The sequence below is a fragment of the Hydra vulgaris genome, chromosome 14 (assembly GCF_038396675.1).
Source record: "Hydra vulgaris chromosome 14, alternate assembly HydraT2T_AEP".
Classification (NCBI taxonomy): domain Eukaryota; kingdom Metazoa; phylum Cnidaria; class Hydrozoa; order Anthoathecata; family Hydridae; genus Hydra; species Hydra vulgaris.
Genome location: NC_088933.1, coordinates 22,980,001 through 23,005,578, shown reverse-complemented (window position 1 = coordinate 23,005,578; position 25,578 = coordinate 22,980,001). Strand labels below are relative to the sequence as shown.

Genomic DNA, 25,578 nt, shown 5'->3' with positions numbered 1-25,578 from the left:
GGTTCTATCAATGATTATATAGTTTGGTGTATGCTTACATAGTCATATAATATATATATATATATATATATATATATATATATATATATATATATATATATATATATATATATATATATATATATATATATATATATATATATATATATATATATATATATATATATCTGATTATATTCTGGCTTATTGCTTGCTTCATTATATTCTGTTAGAAAGTGAAATAATGACACACTGACAGTCTATCATGTTTAGTGTATTTAGTCAAACTATTTTTACACATTGTTACTCAAGTGGAGATAATTCCAATAATAAATATAAGAGATCTAAATATTATTGTAATTTTTAAAATCTTTTTAGTTACAAAATGGTTAACAAATGTGTTGTCACAAATTGTAAAACTGGTTACTCTACTGGGCCAAAAAAGTTTGCCCTTCATTTTATTGAAAAAGCAATTTCCGAGACCGATAGATATATTTTGTAAATGAAAAAGATTGGGTTCCATGTAAATACTTATCTACATGCGTTAACAATTTTGAGGATAAATTTATTAAATATAGAAAAAGATGCACCTTGAAATAGAATCTTTAACATGTTCTAACTATTCACACAAATAACAAGTTCATCAACTTTAAAGTTGCCCCGAAAAAAAACCAACTTCGAGGTATTTAGGAAGAGATGAGTAAAGAGATTTTCAAAATATTGAAAAAACAATTAATCTTGATTCGTTAGCAGAACAGCATTCTCTAACAGAATTTACATTTAAGATAGTGTTGTTTACTATAAACTTTATTTTGATAAAAAATCAGGCATACCCACTGTGTTTGAGTCAGTAACTGTTAACGAAGATCTTAATCCTTTATCTATATTTTTACCTATAAATGGTGATAAAGCATTAAGATCTTCATTATTTCTTTACTTGAATGATTTTGAATTCAATTTTGACAGAGTTTAATGCAATAAAATACTATTCTCCTCAAGGCAGACCTCATTATTCTGTTCCATTAAATATGTTGGTGAAGATTCAAACAAACTTCACTTGCTCTTATTCCAAGACTATGAGCAACTGCATCTCTGATGATTTGCTAGAAGAAGGCTATATGTTTGTCCTTACTTCCTGGTTACAAAGTGATCCTTTAGAGTTATGTTTTAATAAGTATAGAGATTAATGAGTGTTGGTAGATTTCTTGCGAGTCTTTTAGAAGTATGCAATAGTGAAAAGATTTTGGCAGTAATAAGTCTGCTAAAAGAAGATATTTATTCATGGGAAAAAAATGTTAATCAAACATTTGATAATTCTAATTTAGAAAACATTATGCAAAATATTGCACTTTTGTCTACAGATATATTAGTGAGCCAGCTTTCTGAAGATAACATGGATGTTGCTGCTACTGTAGCAGGTTATGCTGCAAAAAAATCGAAAAAAAGATTTGAATGTTAAACTTGTGATTAAAAAATGGTTTTTACAGACCATGATATTCTGAATAACAAATAGCCTGAATATATTATCCAGGGTGGACTTATATGTTCAAGTCAACCTCTGTTTGATTTTATTTGTCATCTTTTTAATATTCTAGATAATATTTCTTCTATGCTAATCAAACATTGCAGTTATTCATTTTCAATTAAAGTTTTGCAGAACAAACTTTAAAAATTTATTGTAGCAGTATTGATTTTACTTGTGACAATCACCAAGAGTTGAAAATCAAATATGGATCTTGTGATGTTTTAAATATTTTTTTATTAATAATTTGCAGAAAGTAATAATTGATTGAATAAAGAAAGATCAGGTTAATTACAATTATAATAAATACAAAATAGCAAACATTTGATTTCCACTAAAGATTTGTAGATAGTCTTTACAAAAAGTAATGTTATTCTGAGTACCAGGGGTGTGGAGTCTTAAAAAAAAGTACTGACTCTGACTCCAATCATTGAAATTTTACGACTCTGACTCTAAAGAGTACAACTTTTTACTCCAAAGAACACGATTTTTTACCAGAGTATGACTTCAACTCCAATGCAAAATTTTTGAAAAAAATTATGCGATAATTAAATTATTTTTTTTGTGCCAAATTTATGAAAAGATCTTTGAAGGTTTAATATGAATACAATTGAATATTTTGTACATGCACATGCAATACCGAGAAGTTTTACTATTGGAGTCGGAGATTTTGTTTAGCGACTCCGACTCCACTAAAAATGTCGTGACTCCGCAGCCACGCTGAGTACCAACCATTCAGATATGTATACATAACCATTAATACTACATGTTTGCAACATGTAATGCTATTCTAATGCTATATATAGCTGTCTGAAAGCCTATCTCAGTTATCTCAGTTATCTTCTGTTATTATCTATTTGCTATCTTCAGTTGTGTTATTGGAATAAACTGTAACAGGCTATCAGCTAGCAAAAAATTCAGTATAACATAATGTAAGTACTCAAAGTAATATACTCATGTAATATGCCGACTGATTTATGCTCATGTAATATGCTAAAAAATACTCATGTAATATGCTAACTGATTATGTTACTTAATGTAAGTACTCAAAGAAAATCAAAGCATTATCTAATCATTTTAATAAAACACGAACAAAACATTTATAGTGCTAACACAAATCATTATCCAGAACTCTTTTTAGATATAAGCTGTAAAAAAACTGTTCTTTTTGTTTTTGTATGGAAAATGTAACAAATCAGGCTGTGTAATTAGAGCCGTGGGTATTCATAAGTTGTATTTGCTGAAACATGTAAAATACCTTATATTATGCAATTACATTATTGTGTAATCTCCATTTTAAACCGATTATTGAGGATATATTTTTTTAAATAATGACTAATTTTATATACACAACATTTTATAACAACACACTTAATATTATATTATATATGATACTTTGTTAATAAAACACATACAAAAGTTTTTTCAAAAAAATTATTCTTACCCACAATGCCTGCAATGATGCTAGTAAAAAAAAGGAAAAAATTAATTTATTTAAATTTATTACTGTTACAACAAAAAAGTGTTGGTCTTTAAAAAAAAAAAAGTAACAACTGAATTTCTATATATTAACACATGGGTCAAAAAGTCCAGGGTCTAATCACAAGGTGGTGCCAATAAAATATTTATATGATAACTTAATAGTGTTAACCAGGCACTATTAAGTTATCATATAAATATTATTATCAGAAAATTATTTTGGCAAAAGATATTTGTCAAAATAATTTTAAAGCAGTTTTGTTTATTGATCAACCTTTGCTTTTTTTATTACAGAAAAATGCAGAGCAATGGCAACAGAAGTAACACAGACAATAGCAGCATCAAAAATTTAAAAAATTGTTGAAATGACTGCTTTAGAAGAAGATTATATTAATAAATAGAAAAACACCATCCCTTAACAATACTGTTTTAAGACTTTATGAATTTTTGACCCATGTCTTTTACAAAAAAAAAAAAAAAAGTAAAAAAATAGACATTGTCTAAAGCGTATTTAAATCATATAATAAAGAGCTGAACAAAATATTTAAACCAATTTCTATGACAATATTGCATAAGGATAGTTTTATGACAATATTGCATTAGGATGTCACCGTAAAAAAAAAACTGTATTTAAATATGGTATTGAACATAACAAAAATATAATATCAGTAAAAATACCAAATATAGCAAAATAAAAAAAACAATAACAACAACAAAACTTCGAAATATCCCTAACTATGAATTTGCCAGAAACCATTGTAAAAAAGGTTTTGTCTAATGCCAAAGTCCACTATTCTCAGGTCACAAAATCTTGTATTTAATCTAAAAAATTAGGCTCCAAAGACTTTTAAAGAATCTTTAACAGTGTCTATAACAAGGACAAATTTATTATTCCTTCTCTCTTGCATAGTTCAAATTTTGTTACCGCACCTAAAGACAAAGCTGAATTGTTTGCAAAGAACTTTTTATTATTCTCATCTCTTGATTCCACTAATCACACCCGACCTGATATAGTCAATAAATAAGTTGATGCATTGCTTGACATTCGTACAACTCCAGTTTCTGTATCTAAAGTAACTTGCTGCATAGACTCTTCCACAGCTTGTGGTCTGGACTACATACCTGTTATAGTTTTTCAGAAGTGTTCTCTGGAACTGTTGTCTATTCTTTTAAAACTATTTAACAAGTGTTTATCAGTCTTGCTTTCCAGCTTGCTGGAAAGCGGCATCTTTTATCACAATTTTCAAAAATTCTGGACAGCAATCTGACTTGTCTAACTACTGTCCTATTATTCTTCTTCATATCATAAGCAAGATTTTTTAACCTTTAATTAATAAACACTTAATCTTGAATTTCTCATCTTGAAAAGCTTACTTTCTGATCATCAATATGGATTTCAATCTTCTTGTTCTACTGTTGATTTGTTAACAATAATAACCGATAGGTTTTATCGTGCATTAGACAGATGTGGAGAGGTTAAGGCTATCACTCTTGACATTTCTAAAGTCTCTGATAAAATTTAGCATGCTGGTCTTCTCCATAATTTCTCCTCTTATAGTGTATCAGGTAAAATCTTTAAGAGTATTAAATATAACATTAAAAAATTTTTTTTTTTGCAAATAGTATTAAAATATTTCCCATGTTTTTGCAAGCTTATCATCTTTTTAACATTCAACAAATTTTAAAAAAGCTTTGTTTAGAACTTTTTGTAGCAAAATTCTTTTAATTAGCTAAAACATATAATAGATCTGGACTATTCCATTAGTTTATTTTTATATACATTTAGCTAATCAATCAGAGCTTAACTAATTCTTTCTTTTCCAAGCCCAAATCTCAGCCTGACATAAGTTTCCTAAAAAAACTGCATAAACATCAATGTTTTTCAATAAAGATATTTGTAAGTTTACAATAAATTATTCTAAAGTTGGGTCTGGGTTGAAAAGATAAATACTGTCTTTGTGCTCAACAGTTTTTTTTCTTATTTTTAGATTGTGGATGATGCAGGATATCAACTTTGTTTCTAAAACTGTAAATGTTCTTAGAGTTTTTCAGAGAAAATTCTCCAAATTTATGAATGTGCTATTTCTCTGTTACTGGTCCTGGAGTCCTACTTATCTGCCATTTTGTTTTGCTTCTAATTTTTTTTTTTTTGAATTTATCTCAAAACACTCAAAAAAGACTTAAATGTGATTAAACTGGTCAGAGACCATTTAAGTAACTTTTTGCAACCATAGAAAATAGTCAAGTCTTTAGCAAATATTAAACCTTATTATAAAAAAAAAATGCTTTTATTTATTTATTTACTATCAAAAAACTCCATAATACCACTAAATAACATCCATTATGCTACTGAAAAACATCTACTATGCTCCTGAAAAGCATCCATTATACTATTAAAAAAATCCATTATGCCCCTGAAAAATATCATGAATGACTATCAAAATCATCAGTTATGAAAAAACATATTTACTAAAAAAAAATTATATATAATAAAAAAATATACTTTTCTTGTGGTTAAATTGAACTGTTTATTACATTTCTTGCAACTGGTAACAAAGCTATCATCTGCCCATTGTCTGTTGGACAGCATGACCTGACGAACCTAGCAAAAAAAATTATTTTGATAAAAAATAAAAAAATAAAATATTAACAATGTTCATATGTTTTTAGAATTTAGTGCCACCAAAATTTTGCCCAAAATTTGCTGTTGAGTGATTGCAGTGTGTTTCAAATATGATTTTCACTTTTATTTTTTGTATTCATAACTTTAAGTAGTTTAAAAAAAGCTAAATATATTATCTAATAATAAAAACTTTTTCTATTACAATGAAATTATATAGAATGTTACAATAAAGTTAATTGTCTATCTTTCAATTAATAATTTTTAAACAAAATAACAGTTTAATTAATTTTATACTTATATTAATCTTATTTAGTTACATACAGGCAACTTAATTTAATATAATTAACATAATTTATATAAACTAATTTTATTGTTTACTTAAATTTACTTAGAGTATTTAAAACATAACTTGTTTATAATTAAGTTGTTATTTCTAAAACTTTTTGATCTTTTAAAAGATTCATTACATCTTGAATGTAGAAGACTACATCTTTTTGAATGATTTTTACTTTCTGCGAATTGAATTTAAATCAATTATAAAATTGGTTGAAAAACATAAAAAACATGGTTAAAATACTACTGTTAAAATACTGTTTGTTGATGTGAATGTTTTGTTGATGTGGTTTTAATTTTCTAGTGAAAATTTTAGATATTAAGCGTTATGAATCATTTAATTCAATATTCTATAAATAATATATAAAGTAAAAAATAGGATAATCTATTGAAAGTTTTTTTCCTACTTCAGTTTAAAATATCATGTTTCCATTCTTTGCAACTTATTGGGCTGGCAAAAAGTAATAAGAAATTTTTCTGAAAATTCTTAGAAAGTTCTGGAGGCTTTGAGAAATTTTCTTGATTTGAGTATATACAAGGCATGAATTGGCCTATCAAGCCAATTAAAATTTCAAAATTGCAACTTTTGTATTGCAAAAAACTAACAATGTTGAAGACTATGTATGGCACTGCTTGTTTTATGGGTTTAGTAGGGTCACTCACAGCTGAGGTCACACATAATAAATAAACAATAAATAGGTCAAGATTCAGAGTCTGAAGTGACAACAAACTTTGGTTTTCAATGCTTTAATAACAAGATGTTGCAAAACCAAACTAGATCCAGCAGACTAATCGAATTGAATTTGAAGCTTTTAAACAGATATTAAAATGAGATCTGACTACCTGTTTCTTAGCACATTTAAATGGCTGGACCATATCTTTACTAGAGATAGGATGTGGATAATCTACATAAACTAACACTAATGGCACCTCAGGCTTGGTCGGGAAGCGGGAGCGATCGCTCTTGATTACTGACCACGGAAATAACATTTAGTTGCGAAAAACTGGACAGGTTTTGTAGTCGTTTTGAGAATATTTAAGTTTATGTATGTCTGAAAAAAAATTTTTGTTTTACGGACATACATGGAAACATTTATAAACTTGAATGTTCTCAAAATTCTTGGTGCGGAAGAATAAAAAGAATATTTGCAAACACTAAAAACCTGCCAAATCTACGAACAAACGAATTCTATTAGTTCAAAAAATACGCTGACTAAGCGAAATAAAGTTCTTGAGTTTTCTGTTGAATTGTTTTAAAAATTGTATTATTAGAAATTTGTTGTGTATATATATTTCTAGCAATAATTGTTATAAGGATATCAAACGAACTATTACTTTAATACTATGGCTCATTCTCGGAGCCACATCTGCAAAGCCGTAAATCTTAATATTATTTGTTTACAAAAATAAATGTTTAAATATATATTCTTGAAATGGTCAAAATTTTTGAATGTTTATTATGTATTATTAATTTTAATTAGTATATTCTTATTTTTCTTTAAAAAGTATGTATATTTTTAACTAAATTTCTTATTACATCACATTACTTGATAAATCTTTTTTAAAAAAAATCAAATAGGTGTTTGCTATTTGGACATACATATATAAATATATATATATATAAATATATATATATATATATATATATATATATATATATATATATATATATATATATATATATTAGGGTGTTTCATATATTATCAATTTTCGAAATCAAACTCGCGAATCGATTTATAAATTGACTATTTGTATAAAAATAAGTTTGAGCAAAAAAAAAAAAAAAAACTAATTTTTAGGGTTGCCGCCAGTTTGATTTTGGGCCAAAAATGATGGGTGTTTTAAAGGCCTGGCGGGGACCTTAAAATTTATCGAAATTTTTTTTTTATTCTTTTAAATGTTATATGTTGGATTGAATATTAATCACATAAATGGAGCATGTTGAAAAAATTAAGAAATTAGTCTACAGAATCTTTTAAAATTGGTGAAAAATCCAAATTTTCCATCTTAAAAATCTATTTTATCACTCAATCGCGTATAAAAAACATTTTTGATTTTCTAATAAACTGTTTCCAGACGCGGAAAAATCAATAACCTAGATTTTTTTAATAATAGTGTCAAATGAGGTATATACAGGTCTAAAAAAAAATTTCTTTTATCCTTCGAGGTAACCTAACCCTTACGCTAACCTTAATAGCCTAATAACAATTGTTTATTTTAGTTATTTTTATAATAAAAAAGACTTAATGAACTTACTGCAACATTGTTAAAAGTGGTATTGTTGTTATTAGTTTTATTGCGTCAAGATTAGAAAGTATATGGTAGCTTTTCAACTTTAAATGATTTTCTTGGTATTGTTGCAAAGTTTTTTTTGGTTTTGTAAAAAATAAAAAATAAAAAAGAATGATATGTTTAAGTATAATTAAATAAAAAATACATATTTACAAATCAATATTACATCATTAAATAAAAGTCATCATTTAAAAACTATATTATCTATTTTGCAATTGCTTGATATGCTAATTGCAAATCTTCTTTAGTCTTTGCCTTGTTAAGGTTTTCTCTCCTTTGGTGAATAGCTAGCAGTAAGTCCTGACGATCGTCTTCATTGTGAACGTTATTTACAAAGTCTGATACAACTTTAATAGATCTTTCAGAAACGTCATTAACCACTGCAAGGTTGGAAACAAACTGGGAAAAAATCTTAAACTGTTCAATATACTCCCATAGTGGTGCCGGGCTGTTTAACCAAAGTTTATCATTTAGCTTAGTAAGGTTTAACAAACTAAATATGAACCAAGAGTTTTCTCCCACTAGTTGGGCAATACTTGGTGGTTTTTCTAGGTTAAAGTTAAGAGTTTTTAACAAATTTAATTTTTCGGAATGCCAAAAAAATTCAGGAACTGGTTTCGAAAAGACCATTTTTGCAACTTCTTCTCTCTCTGCAACAGAAATACCTTGGTCTAGAAGAGCCAGCGGAATTAAAGTTTCATCAAGGTACCATAAATGTGATTCCATTGAAACCATTGTGGCATCAATTCCATTTAAAATTGTTTCAGAATTCTGAACATATTGTTCTACGTAACCTCTATATTTTGTCATTTGCCAATAGGCTTTTATATCTTGGTAAGGCGCAGCGTAAGGTAAAGAGGTTTTTAAAAACCAGGCGGTATAAAAGATTGAGATAAACTCAGCAGTAGACTGCACTTCGTTCTTTTGATCGTCTGTCAATTCATAAGACAGTTGCAAACTCAATATCCGAATCTTGAGATAATAAATAGCTTTGGACATAAAACGTGCATGAGACACGCACCCTGGAGCTTGAATTTTAAAATCTCTTTCAGGGCATAAGTACATTAGGGTTAGTTTCAATAACTCCTTGTAGTCTCCTCTGGGAAAAGTGTTTTTTTTTAGAGCAATCTTGCAATATTTTACAGCATCGAGTTTATGGATTTCTAAGAAAGTGGTAGCAATAGATTGAGTGTCATATTTTACAAACTTTGAAGAGTCAATGCTACTTTTAATGTCATTCCAGTTTAATTGGAACCGTTTAAACATTAGGTTTTCTGGAGATTTAGTTTTTCCACTGCACTGTCTTTCACAGAAGTGTTTTAGATGTAACTCATAAACATGCCTCCTGCAAGCCAGCTCTAGTAGAATTGAGTTTTGTTTATGACTAAACCTGACATTTGTACCAGAAAGTCTTCCTGTATTTGTAGCTGTTGTATCAAAACATAAACCTTTCACGTCATCACATATTCCATACTCATCCAGTATTTTAACTAAAGCATCCTATTGAGCTTGTCCAGTACCACGATCAATTGCTGGAATGCCAAGGAGCTTCATTTTACCAGAGGCGTGGTGGCCCCAGAGGCTAAGCGGGATTCCCGCATGGGCTTTTCACTTTTTCATCTAAATATGGGCCTTTTGGCAAATTTTAATTTTTTCTACATTTTAAAGAAATTCCAGAATCATTTAAAATATTTATGTTAGCACAAATTAAATTTTATTAATCACTTGATTTCAAACTTGATTTTAACTTTGAGCGCAATTATATTAGCATTTTGCATAATAATAATATTGCTCTGAAAAAAGTAGATGTTTTAAAACGTATTATGATATTTTTTTCATGAGAAAAATAATGAACCCATAATCGGTTTTTAACGATCGTAATGTTGACAAAATAAATTTAAGAAAGTCCGCAGACCCAACAATAGTAATAGCTATTATTATTATTATTACTTAAATTAATTTAATTTAAAATTTAACCCCAAAACATTTTTCTTAAATGAATTAAACCGCAATACAATTACTATATAGTAATTGTACTGCGTTTTAATTAATTTATAAAAAATATTTTGGTGTTAAATTTTAAATTAAGTTTTATATAAATAAGGATCGAACTCATGTTTTGCATTTTTGTAACCTTTCGAAACAAATATAAACTTCTTTAATAATAAATAAAGTTTTTTATTTTTATACAGTTTATATTATTGTATGTAAATAAAGAAATCACCCCGCAATACCCTGTCCTCAGACAGATTTAAAAAAGGATGATGAACTGCTAAATGAAACTGCATTATAAAAACTTTTATGTTTAAACTATGTCAATAACGGCACCATTTTTAGAGCGGCATTTTAGTTGTTGCGAGTTTATCCTAAAATGTTAAAAAAAGGTAAAACACCGAATTAAACAAAAGCATAAACTAAAAAGAACTTTCTCATAAAATAAAAAGAATTTCTTAATTTTCAAGATTTTCGATATTTATTTTAGAAAAAAAATTATATATAATTTAAAAAAATTTATATTATTGTACAATAAAATAAATATCATTATATAGTAATAAAAAAATTAAAATCTTTGATTTTTAATTTTGTGTTAGGCTATGTTTTTCGAACAATAAAATACTAATCGTATTTGCTTGCGGTAAAGTTGTGTTTTAAGAAAATCAAAACATAAACGTGGTCGCTGCATCGCGTAATTACCATTTTTTATTTTTAAGTATTACAAACAATATTATTAATTACAATTAGTATTATCTCAACTTTTTGGTTTGTATTAATGATTTATTAGAATAAGGTCAGTTATTATATATATAAATATATATATATATATATATATATATATATATATATATATATATATATATATATATATATATATATATATATATATATATATATATATATATCTTAATATATATAAAGGGCAATGTGTGTTTGTGTGTGTGTTTGTTTGTTCTCTATAGAAATCCAAACCGCCGGACCGATCTCGATGAAATTTGGCATGGGGGTAGTCCTCGAGGGGGAGAAGGTTCTTAGCTGGGTTTTGACCCCGTATCCCAACCCCCGGGGTCAGGGGGCCCAAAAATGGGCCCATTTTTGTGTACAGATATCAGGTAAGCCAGTTTAAATATTGGCCCGGGCAACGCCGGGTAACTCCAGCTAGTATATATATATATATATATATATATATATATATATATATATATATATATATATATATATATATATATATATATATATATATATATATTTTCGTATGGGCCTTTACATAAAGCATATATGGTAAAATCCCACATATATAGGCCTTTTAATAAAAATCCCGCATGGGCTTTTTAGAGCCACCACGCCCCTGCATTTTACCATCAATATTTACCGAGACCGCAAACCGATCTCTTTTTGATTTTACACCTTCTGTGATGTCTTCGATAATTTTTCCATCAAAATGTGCTATTATGGGAAAAGTAGCTTTAGCGGTAGCAATTTTTACATTTTTCTTATATTGTTCAGCAATTTTCCGAATAGATTTTTTTTGAGCTCGCCAAATAGTTGAATGAGACACTGAAAAATCAGCCACATTTCAGCCTGAACTTACGATTAAATCCGTACATACATGCACTAGATCTCTTGATGAAATATTTTTTGAGACTGATGTCATGGCAATATCTTTAACAAAACCTTTCCTTAACTCTTGTTTTGCGTTACTTGGGCCAGGTTGCGATAAATCAAAAGAAATATCTGATTCTGTACTCACGTCACTGATATCTGAGAGAAGCTCTAGATCTGTAGTTGATTCGTCTATTTGGGGTAACTGTTTAATATTACAACTTTTTAAAGGCTTCTTATCTTTATTTACCGTTTTATATCTCATGTCTTTGCTCCCCAAATTCATTAGACGACTGGACTTTTGGTCTTTTAAAAATTGGATATCAACATAGTATGAAAGTTTATCAAGGCTCTTTTTTTTAAGATTTCCTTAATATTATCTTTACCAATCCAAAATACCTGCTCCCCCTTCTTTTTGAATTCTTCCCTAGATTTCTCTGCTGCTTTAGAGTCTTTATTCTTACTTTTCTTTAATGTCTCCCAACTATCGATTAAACGAGTAATATTATTCCTGAAAAAATTAAGATAATACATTAAATAAAATAGAAATATTAACTTTAAGATGCACCTTATATTTTGCATTATTAAGCTATAATCCACACGTAATAACAACTAAAAAAATTAGTTGCAGTGGTACTACAAAAAAACCTTAATCATCTACTAGCTTATTAAGTTCGAATGATTATACAAATTTATAATAACTATTTTATTATAAATTGAAATTATAAAACTTACCTTATAGATTTATCCGTTAATAATCCATCTTTATAACCTCCGTCTAACCATGGTTTTTTTACTGCAAAAAGAATACAGTTGTCAGGGCAATTGACAAGTCCGGAGCACTTTGCGAATTTATCGGGCCCATCAGTACAACCAATAAACCTTTTCGATGGAGTTAACTTGTTACTAGATCTTTTAAACTGAAAGTTAAGAATTAATTCTTTATTTGTTGCAAAAGTTATCTGAGTTAAGTTTTCTATCAGGCTTTCTTCAAATAAATAAGCTCTAGCTTTTAGTCTCGTAATTTTAGCCATTTTGAATATTATTTAAAAAAATATTAAAGCACTTATTATTAGTAACGCAAATTTAGTTTAAATACTTTGTCTTCGCATTGGAAAGTAGTTGTTAAATTTTAAATTATTATTTAAGTACCTTGGTATATACATTTTCTAAAAATATTTTCCGATCAAATTTCGGGATTTTCAATTTATTGCTCTCTAATGTTTATTAAGTAGGGGCCATTAAGGTTAGTGTTCGGGGCATGTTACTCCATGGATCCAATTATTATTTTTTTTAGACTTCATTTAACACTAATAAAAAAACTATTCAAATTATAGTTTTTTCCGAGTTTGGAAACAGTTTATTAGGGTATAAAAAAAGTTTTTTACACGCCACCGAGTAATAAAATAGGTTTTTGTGAAAGAAAATTTGGATTTTTCACCAATTTCAAACTATTATGTAAACTAATTTCTTTATTTTTTTGACATGCTCCTTTTATGTGATAAACATTCAATCCAACATATAACATTTAAAAAAAAAAAAGATAAATTTTAAGGTCCCCGCCAGGCGTTTAAAACACCCGAAAATTTTAGCCCAAAATCGAACTAGCGGGGACCCTAAAAATCAAATTTTTTTTTTGCTCAAACTAATTTTTATACAAATAGTCAATTTATAAATCGATTCGCAAGTTCGATTTCAAAAATTGATAAAATATGAAACACCCTAATATATATTAATATATATATATATATATATATATATGTATATATATATATATATATATATATATATATATATATATATATATATATATATATATATATATATATATATATTTATACATATATATTTACATACATATATATATATATATTTATATATATATATATATTTAAGAGAGAGAGAGAGAGAAAGAGAAAGTTATTAAATATAAAGGAAAGTTTTGAAGTTCTTAGATATTGGTTTACTAGCTCTAAATATTTTCGCTTCAGTTGTCATTCTTACAAACTCGTTATACTTTTTTCTGTTTTAAATACGAATTAAAATTAAAAAGCCCACTCACTAAACATCATCAGCGATATTGTGAATCAGTTCGGCTTACTCCTCATAAAGTATTTTTAACCTTTTTAGTTGATTTTTATCTAATTAATTTAATTTCTACAGTAACTCAATGATTTAATTATTTGATTTGTTCATCTAAGAAGAATTGCTTCAAATGCGTTAAAATTTTCATGCGAAACATAAAATTGTTATTAAAAAAATTAACTTTTTTATTTATAAAATAATTTAGCTTAAATAAAACTAAAGCTAGCGTTAGTTTTATTAGAATCTTGTTAGACTTTTTGGGGCTGGGGGCTATTTTTAAAAAGGGAGGCCTTTTTATGTGCCAGAGCGTAAAAATGATAAAAAAAGTCTTTTGACTATTTCGGGGCCCGTAACATTCTGGGGCCCAGGGTTATAGCCCCCTTTAATCCCAACCCTCCCTAATCCAGCACTGGAAGTAAGACACAAGTATATAAATAAAAATCATATTAAACTCTTTAATAAATAAAAGAACATTTGTTTCCTTATTAAGCAAATGTAAGATGTTACTTTATATAAAAAATGTCGCTTAATTTGATAAAAAAATTATAAAAGAGGGATGTTTCGAAAATATTTGTTCTAAATGTAATTTATTTTGCTTTAATTTTTTTCACGTTAGAAGTTATTTTCTTTTACTAGTTTATTTTTTTAGGTAATTGTCTCTCATCGGTCCAATTAATCTTTTTTGCGCTTTTTTTGAATTGTTCTCAAAACGACTAAAAAATCTGGCCAGCTTTTCGCAACTAAATATTATTCCCGTGGTCAGTTATCGAGAGCAATTGCTCCCGCTTCCCGACCAAGCCTGCACCTGTGTCTAAGGCCAGAACAACTGGCAAAACTAATTTCAAAAGTCAATCTACACCCAAAAAATGTTTTGTTTTTGATATGTAACTATAGAAAAAATCAAATAGGTGTTTGCTATTTGGACATACATATATACATATATATATATATTCTTACAAATTCGTTATACTTAAGGTTACTTTTTTCTGTTTTAAATACGAACTAAAATTAAAAAGCCCACTCACTAAACATCATCAGCGATATTGTGAATCAGTTCCGCTTACTCCTCATAAAGTATTTTTAACCTTTTTAGTTGATTTTTATCTAATTAATTTAATTTCTACAGTAACTCAATGACTTGAGTGCCATCTTACGCAGCTGGTTACATTTCCAACATATCGCTAGCATAGGGATGTCCTTTTTAGTAGCACGCTTGACCTAATAATCTCAGACAAACCAGACAGCTCCATAAATATCACTAGAGCAGATCATCTAGGCAATACACCAGGAGGTCATGTGAGTAAACCATCTAGGCGATACACAAGGAGTATCATTGCATGATACACGGACTCTTTGCTTTGACGGGGCACAACACAACAACTATTCCGATGAAAAAACAATTTATCTGATAAAGAATTGTAATCAACAAAGCTGATTACAATTCCTTATCAACCTGCATAGCATCTTTAGATTGGATAAAAACATTCAATGGAAGCTTTGTGCCTGAAAATTACCAGATTCTAGTTAAAAACTACAATGAAGCAGTCATTAAATTCATTCCAACAATAACTTCACCGTTCTATTAAAAATCAACCGTTGTGGATTACGCCAGAAGCACTTGAAACTATTCGAAAAAAAGAGAAACTCTAGGGTAAATATATTGCAGCTGGTCGCGAAACACATGAGGCCCTTTGAGCAAAATATAAACTTGCTTGCAAATTAGTAAAGAAGACCATAAATAGGGCGGTAACAGACCACAAGGAGAAGCTCATCAAAGAATCAAAATCTTTCACAAAAAATGTGCAAGCATATGTCAGAAGTAAACAAGAATTCAAAAGTTCTCTTCGTTCAATTGAAGAGGACAATGGCACTATTACAAGAGATATAAACATAATTTGCTCCACCCTCAATAACTATTTTCAATCTGTCTTTGAAACTGAACTTGATGGCAGTACGCCAACATTTTACAATCGTACTCAAGCAACATGTAAAATTAATGAAAATTGGTTCACAATTGCAAACGTTAAAAATCATTTAAGCAATCTTGAAGAAACTAAATCAATTGGTGTAGACGAAATCCATCTATGTGTTTTACGTAACTGTGCAGCAGCATTTGCAATACCACTCAACTCTATCTTTAGACAATCTTTATTTTTTGGCTCTGTACCGGACCTTTGGAAAAAATCTAACATTACTCTAATCTTTAAGAATGGGAGTAAACTTAAGGCTTACAATTATTGACCAGTCTCCCTCACCTCAATACCATGCAAAGTAATGGAAAGAATAGCTCACAAACATATTATGACGCATTGCATGGAAAACAATCTAATATCCAAGCATCAGCACGGTTTTCTTCATAAAAAGAGATGTCTGACTAACCTCCTTGAAGCTCGCGATATACTGAGGCTATACACCAAGGTTACAGTGCTGATATTATCTACACTGATTTTGCTAAAGCATTCGATAAAGCACAGGCGATACACCCGCACAAACATCTCCTACATAAACTGAAAGCATACGGCATTTACAACAAACTGCTACTTTGGATCGAAATGTGGCTAAAAGATTGTAAGCAATGTGTATTCCTCGGAGAGCACGTTTCTGAGTGGAAGAACGTCACAAGTGGAGTTCCTCAAGGTTCTGTCGTAGGACCACTACTTTTCATTTTGTTTATAAACGATCTTCCTGATAGTATGGTTCACAAGATATTACTTGGGATCATAAAGTCAGCATTAGACATCACAATTACATGGTCAAATACTTGGCTCATGCACTTTAACATAGATAAATGTAAGGTGATGCATACAGGTCATCCTAAGAAATGTTTATCGCATGAGTACTCCACGGAAACCGCCGATGGTATGCGCCACACAATTGCAACTACAACTATTGAAAGTGACCTCGGAATTCTCATCTCAAACAACCTGAAAGTCAGAGGGCAAGTTGAAAAAGCAGCATCCACAGCCAGTCGCATGTTAAGAAGGCTCAAAAATGCTTTCCGCAGTAGAAACTTAACTTTGTGGCGCACACTCTATATATCCGGCCACATCTAGAATTTGCCATTCAAGCCCCCGTATCTAGAAACAGAGTTACTTGAGGATGTTCAAGAATGTGTCACTAAGACAATATCATCTATCAGCCATTTTGATAAAATAAAGCGTCTGTAGATACTCAAACTTACCACTCTCAAAGAACGTCGTTTATGTGGAGATAAAATCCAACAACTCAAGAATTTCAACAACATTGACGAAGTTCACTTTTTGGTCCCACAGTACCAACTAGTTGGGCGTGAGGTGTATAACCTGCGCGACCATGACAAGCAGCTCAACCATCAATTTATAAGAGGATGTGAGGAGAGATCAAACTTTTTCGCAAACAGTTGCGGTCCATTGAAACTCTCTCACACAGCACACTGTAAACGCTCCAATTGTGAATACATTTAAAGATCGTATTTCGATGTGATAAACTGTTAAATCAGCAAAGAGACTCCTGGAAAAGTCTTTTCATCAAATTAATAATTTAACATTAATATATACATATATATTTTTTTATTATTGTTATTATTGCGGTTAACATGTATTAATTTGGTTACTGAATATATCAAACTCAATTTCAAAAAATTTCATATATTACAATCCGCCCCTCCTCCTCATAATACCACTCCATCCCCCCACCCTCCACACACACACAGACACACACACCTAACTATGATATTTTTCTGCCTAAAATAATGAATTTTTAGAACTATACTTTTTAATTATAACAAAAAAGATTTGATAAATAATTTTTGTTATAATTAAAAAATATAGTTTAAAATATAGTCTAAAAACTTTATTTATCATTAAAATAAATTAAGACAAATAAATGATTGGTATAAATTGAAAATAATAATGCTAACTGGGACTAAACTGGGATTAAGTACAAAGAAATGCAAAATTAAAGTCATTTTTTTTTTTAATTATGACAACAAAATAAAAATATTTCAAAGGTATTAGTACTATAAACTAAAGCATTGTTAAAATTGCCTTAAATAATATAATATTATAAAATTTACTACTACTATATTATAATAATAATAAAAACCTATACAACTTTTCAATATTTTAACCTTTATTTAAAGTTTAGAATTTAAAATAAATAAATTTTAAAGCAAAAAAAAAAAAAAAAAAGTTCCAAAAAAAAAGCACCAATAAAATCTCTTAGAAATATGTGTTATACTAATAAAGAGCTTAAAATACCTGCAAATTTTGATATTCTTGGCCTAATTCTTGCAAACCAGTAACTGATTGCTCCAGTTTTTTATTTGTTTCATTTAATGTTTGCTTACACTTCTTGTACTTTTCTTCAGTTGATAAAATCCTATAAATAATTAGTTAACAACTAACTACTAACAAAAAACCTGATAAATCATAACAAAAAAAATGAGGTGTGTTTTATATGAGGTATGTTCCTCATACCTTCAATGACACATACCAAAACGTCTTAAAAAAATAAATGACACCAGCCAACCGATACGCCAACATCCTCAACAACTTAGTGATTTGATAGTTTCAAAACATTTTTGATTACTGTGTCAATATTTTTTATCTGTTATTTTTTCTGCCACCTTGGGAAAGCCTATACCACATATAAACATTTTTTTAACTCACAAACACCATATGCTACTGTCAACATCTCCAGTGTTTTAGAGCACTTAATTCTTTAATCTATGAAGAAAAATGCTGAGCACGCCAAAATAAAAGCTAAAATTTGTATACGCCAATAAGAAACTAAATATGTTATATTGTTGAAACTGTAAACAAATGTTTTGGACATGTGTACCAAAAAATCAAAACAATCAAATGCATGTTGCCCCCAAAATATGATAGTCACTGTACTTTATGAACACAACTCATATGGCAGTAAAACATAAAGTATAAAGTTGAAAGATAAGCAAATGATGATTAGGAGGATGTACAAACAGATGACACAATGAACCTTCATTGTATAGAGAACAATCAATCCTTGGAGTATCACAAGAAACTTGTAAGTATAAATAAAAAAAATCAAAATTGACTAAAACAACGGTCTAAAAAATATTAATCTCAAAAAAAAAACAACCTATCCAAGAGAGCTTTTTTTTCATCATTGCAATTTTCAATACGTGCTTCTAAGACTAAAACATATTATTAAATAATTAAAATATTAAATTTGAATAAACAATAAATTTTATTAATATATTTACAGCATATCTATACAATATAATGTTAATACATACATACATACATACATACATACATACATACATACAGGGTGTTAGCCAGAAATAAATTTTATACCGCGTTTTTGCCATATTGGGAATTTTTATTGTTGTTGTTCTAAAAAATGTTGGGAATTTTATAGAAAAGGTCCTAAAAAACTTAAAAAAACACTCTAAAAAAAAAAGAAAAGAAAAAGGTCATTGACTTTTGGGAATCTTAAACCCTTTGGGAATTCCGCGTTATACGTGGCACCATTGGGCTAGCTAACACCCTGACATACATACGTACATATATATATATATATATATATATATATATATATATATATATATATATATATATATATATATATATATATATATATATATATATATATATATATATATATATATATATATATATATATATTAGGATGTTATATATTGTATCAATTTATGAAATTGAAATCGTGAATTGATTTATAAACTGACCACTTATATGAAAACAAGTTTGAGCAAAAAAAAAAATATATATATAATATTAAGGGATTGAATATTAATTACATAAAAGAAGCATGTTGAAAAAATTAAGAAATTATTCTACAGAATCGTCTAAAAATGGTTAAAAAATTTCATAACTCGGTGGCGTATTTTATAACTCAGAGGCGTATCTTAACTTTTTCAACATGCTCTTTTCATGTAATTAATACTCAATTCAACATATGTTTTTTAAAAGAATAAAAAATTTTATAGGATAAATTTTAAGGTCCCCGCCAGGCATTTAAAACACCCAACATTTTTGCCCAAAATCGAACTGGAAGGGACCCTAAAAATTATATATATGTATTTTTTGCTTAAACTTATTTTCATATAAATGGTCAATTTATAAACCAATTTGCGAGTCTAATTTCAAAAATTGATAAATTATGAAACACCCTTTTATTTATATATATATATATATATATATATATATATATATATATATATATATATATATATATATATATATATATATAAATATATATAACTATAGTAATTGTAATAACATTCTAATGTAATCGTTATTTTTATAATCATTAAATTCGAAAGAAAAAAATAAAGACAAACAAAACTATCTGAAAAAGTTTTTATTTTGTTTTTTGATTTTTCTGAAATAAAATGAAATAGCAAGCTGAAGATCAAAACTTCATTCATTAAAAAATTAAATTTGCCTTTATATTATTAATACTGAAATTTTTATTTTTTTCATTGATTATAAATAAAAGTTATCTATAAAAAACTCTTAATTGCCAACAAGCAAAAATTAACATTACTCTAAATAAATATTTTAAAATTGTTTTATCTTTTGAAAAACAAATTTATTATACATTCCATTGTCTTTAAATTGAGTTTTTAATTAGTTATAATTAATTTTTTAAAATCTAACATTTGGTTAGTAACCAAATAACATTTTAAAGCATTAAATGAGTTGCAGCATATAATTACTATTTAATCAATTTTATTGTCCTGAAGAAAAAATGTACTAGATAAAATAAACTGAAAATTTAGTTATTTACTGCATTTGAAACTGAAACTGGTATGGTACCACTGGAGAAAGACCAAAACAGGTCTGAATTTGTTCTTGATATATATATATATATATATATATATATATATATATATATATATATATATATATATATATTCTATAAATAAATAAATATAATATATAAATAAATATATATATATTATATAAATATTCATAAATAAATATGCATATATAAATAAATATATATATTATATAAATATTTATATATATATATATATATATACATATATATATATATATATATATATATATATAATATATATATATATATTGGGTATAAATATATATATATATATATATATATATATATATATATATATATATATATATAAAATATTATATATATATACACCCTAAAATATATATATATATATATATATATATATATATATATATATATATATATATATATATATATATATATATATATATATATATTAGGGTGTTCCATAGTTTAACAACTTTTGAAATTAAACTTGCGAATTAATTTATAAATTGACCATTTATATGAAAATGAGTTAAATATATATTGATTTTAAATATATATTATTTTTTTCTTTCGAATTTAATGATTATAAAAATAACGATTACATTATAACGTTATTACAATTACTATAGTTAGTATAACTAATTTGATGAACACAAACTTTTTAATTATGTGTGTGTGTGTGTGTGTGTGTGTGTGTGTGTGTGTGTGTGCGTGTGTGTGTGTGTATATGTAAATTATGTTAGTGTATTTTACAAATAGAGTGCTCAACGTTCTTAAAGAACAGAGCAATAATAAATTAGTAAAAAAATAACCCTGATAAACAATATATTGGCTTAACCGAGGGCGAATGGAAAAAATGTTATGCCAATCACAAACAATCGTTTAAACACAAAAAATATTCAAAAGAGACTATGCTGTCAAAATATATTTGGGATTTAAAAGAAAAAAACAAAAATTTTAATTTACAATGGTCTATTCTAAAATCTGCCCCTGCCTATAATAACATTTCCAAAAAATGTATGCTATGTTTGCAAGAAAAATTTGAAATAATTACTCATTTAAATCCGGAAAATTTATTAAATAAAAAATCTGAATTAATTTCTAAATGTAGGCACGAAAATGAATACCTCTTAAAAAATTATAAAAACAAATGACCAAATTAAACTATCCCCATTCCAAAGAAATTTATTTAATAATTACTTTCTGTAACTTCCCGTTAACCAAAAAAATATAGTAATTAAAAAATTTTTTATAATAATTTATAACTTCCTGTAAAATATTTTTTTCTATAAATTGAGTTTTTTTTTTTTTTTTTTTTGAGATTTAGTAACTCTTCCTAATGATCCAGCAATGGTGAAACTTCAAGTAGAAGAAAAAGTTAGATAAGTGTTTTTTACTAATTTATATATATATATATATATATATATATATATATATATATATATATATATATATATATATATATATATATATATATATAAATTAGTAAAAAAACACTTATCTAACATTGCTGGAACATCAGGAAGAGTTCTCTTCCTGATGATCCAGCAATGGTGAAACTTAAAGTAGAAGATAAAGGTTAGATAAGTGTTTTTTTACTAATTTATATATATATATATATATATATATATATATATATATATATATATATATATATATATATATATATATATATATATATATATATATATATATATATATATATACAGTACTGTGAATAAGTTTTAGACACTTGTATAATTAGATGTATTTACAATTTTTTTCCTATGTAATTTTTTTAAAGCGTACTTAAGTTTAATAATATATGAGAAAAGTTGAAAGAATATATTATTTTGAATAAATAAACAAAATTGATGAGAAAACATGAGGGATTCGTTTGCTTATTTATTAAAACGATGTGTCATAACAACTACATCCAAAACAGGATATTTGAAGAATGCTGTTACAGAATTCAGAGAAACTGGCTCCCTTGACGATAGAAAGAAAAGTGGTAAACCTCCTAAGCTAACAAAAGATGACAATAAATATTTAAAAACCCTATCTTTAAGAAATACAAAAAAAGCATCAACTGAGCTGGCAAAAGACATTAACACAGCAACTGAGAAAAATGACAGCTCTTCTTTTATTTGACGGCACCTACTTAAATTGGGATTAAGAGGGTGTGATATGCTTAAATATGCAAAACAAGATTGGGCCCGGGAAATGTTTAATCGGCAAAGGGAGGACATAGTAAATATTAAGAGTTTTTTATGAAGTTTGACATTAAAAAGTTTGTAATTGTTCCATATTTTGTGTGAAATACATGTGTTTTAATAAGTTTATAATTTGAACTACAAACTTAAATATTAGAGAAAAATTTTCCGGGAAATTATTGAAAAAATGTAAGTGGTCTAAAACTTATTCATAGTACTGTATATATATATATATATATATATATATATATATATATATATATATATATATATATATATATATATATATATATATATATATATATATTTAACCATTAAGTTTACCATAATTCTCTGCTTTAAAGCAAAAGGTATCAAAATGAAAATAATTTTAATTACGCTTTAAAAGATTATGTTTTGAAAACTAACTTAAACTGTATTCAAAGAAATGCCATTTATAAGAAGTAGCTATTTTAAATTGACTCCTTACCTTGGGATAAGTCTAAACAAGGTGAACAAAACTAAAATGATATTTAAAAATCATTGTCGCAGCACTGGTTTTAACTGGGAAAGATGGGAAGGAGGAAAGACTACCTCAAGAACACGGCTCCCCTCCTACATCCCTTTGTTAAATAGCTTTCCATAACTGCTGAGGATTAGTTGGATTAGCAGCAGAAACTGCTTTTTTAACGCTGCCTCATAAGTTTTCAATGGGGTTTAGGTCGGTGATTGAGCAGGTCACTCTTATAACCTCAACTCCATTGACCTGAAACCACTTTTTTTGCCTTTGCTTTCAGGTCGTTGTCTTGTTGGAAGACCAATTTTAGCAACATATCTTCATTAGCATAGAGCACCATGACATTATTGAGGATGCCAACATATATATGTTGGTCCATGATACCATTAATCTTATAAATAGGGCCAACACCATTATATGAGAAGCAAGCCCCATACCATGACTTTGACTCCATCATGTTTCACAGACACAGGTTTTTATATATCTATATCTATATTTATATCTATCTATCTATATATATATACTACTGTGATCAAAAAGTAAGGTAAATTTTTTTATAAAATAAAAAATCTTTATTTATTCTTCTAAATCAGTATCGTCCCCCTCAAAATAATCCCCCCCCCGGCCCCAATGCACTTTTGCCAACGTTTTTTCTAGTCTTCGAAGCATGCCGAAAAGTCCTCGGTAGGGATAGCCTTCAATGCGCGTGCCGATTCACGTTGGATCTCTTCAATGGACTCAAAACGATTTCCCCGGAGTGGTCTCTTGAGCTTTGGGAACAGCCAGAAGTCACACGGTGCTAAGTCGGGCGAATACGGTGGTTGTGGAGCAACATGGGTAGAGTTTTTGGCGAAAAACTCACGAAGAACCAGTGCTGTGTGCGAAGGCGCATTATCGTGGTGCAAAATCCAAGAGTTATTGGCCCATAATTCCGGTTTCTTTTTGCGAATAGCTTCACGCAAACGTCGCATAACGCTTAAATAATATTCCTTGTTGACAGTTTGGCCAGTTGGAAGGAATTCGTAGTGCACGACACCACAATAATCAAAGAAAACAGTCAACATAACCTTGATTTTTGAGCGACTTTGACGTGGTTGCTTTGGTCTTGGCTCGCCTTTTTCACGGTATTCACTCGATTGGTCGGTTGTTTCAGGGTCGTATGCGTAGACCCAAGTCTCATTGCCAGTAATAATTTGTTTGTAGACGTCTTGATAGTCAGAAAGCATTGCTTCACACGTTTTAACGAGACGCTCTTTTTCAAAGAAATTGAGAAATTTCGGCACCAAACGTGATTTGAGTCTTCTGAGGCCCAAATGATCCTTCAAAATCGCTTACACCAACCCAAATGATATTCCAACCATGTCAACAAGGTCTCGAATGGTTAACCGACGATTTGCAAGCACCAATTCTTTGATTTTGTTGATGTGGCGATCATCAATCGAAGTCGATGGTCGTCCGGAGCGTTCCAAGTCATCAACACGTTCTCGGCCTTCTTTGAAGTCTTTGTACCACTTGTAAACATTTTTTTGAGACATAGTCTCTTCACCGAAGGCCTTTTGCAACATTCGATACGTTTCAGCAGAAGAAATATCATTCCGCAAACAAAATTTAATAGCACTTCTTTGCTCAACAAAATTAGACATCGTGAAAATCGCCGAATGCACTTTTGGTACTTCAGAAACAAGCGTAAACAAAAAAAAATAATTATGAGTTTGACATGTAATTTGGCGCAAATGTTAATGACATTCCTACCAACTTAAAAATAAAAAAGATTAGACAATTCGAATAAGGCCGGAAGTTTAAATTAAAAATTCACCTTACTTTTTGATCACAGTAGTATATACATATATATATATATATATATATATATATATATATATATATATATATATATATAGAGTGAGAGAGATATAGAGAGACAGAGAGAGAGAGAGAGAGAGAGAGAGGAGAGAGAGAGAGAGATAGAGAGAGAGAGAGAGAGAGAATCACTTATCATATTTTTAAAAAAGGCAAGTTTTTTCATTATTAAAATTCTTTTGTTAATAAAAAAAACATATTTTGAATACCATAAATCATCTTCAGTTTAAATTAATTAAAGTTTACTGATTTTTTTAACTATTAGTCTTATTAAAATATTTACAATTTCTGTGCTTAAAAGAAATTTTGAACATAATAAAAAAAATTA

General features: G+C 28.0%; 1 protein-coding gene across 5 annotated transcripts in view; it reads right to left on the bottom strand.

The window, feature by feature from the left end:
• LOC100200189 (early endosome antigen 1) overlaps positions 1 to 25,578 on the bottom strand; it is a 105,207-nt gene that overhangs the window by 1,642 nt on the left and 77,987 nt on the right. For all 5 annotated transcript variants that reach the window (XM_065818267.1, XM_065818269.1, XM_065818268.1 and 2 more), the window contains 4 exons: positions 19,011 to 19,065; positions 18,149 to 18,269; positions 5,484 to 5,582; positions 2,946 to 2,965 (listed from right to left, as the gene is read on the bottom strand). In XM_065818267.1, coding sequence (XP_065674339.1) covers positions 2,946 to 2,965; positions 5,484 to 5,582; positions 18,149 to 18,269; positions 19,011 to 19,065 — 295 coding nt within the window. The remainder of the gene's footprint in view (positions 1 to 2,945; positions 2,966 to 5,483; positions 5,583 to 18,148; positions 18,270 to 19,010; positions 19,066 to 25,578) is intronic.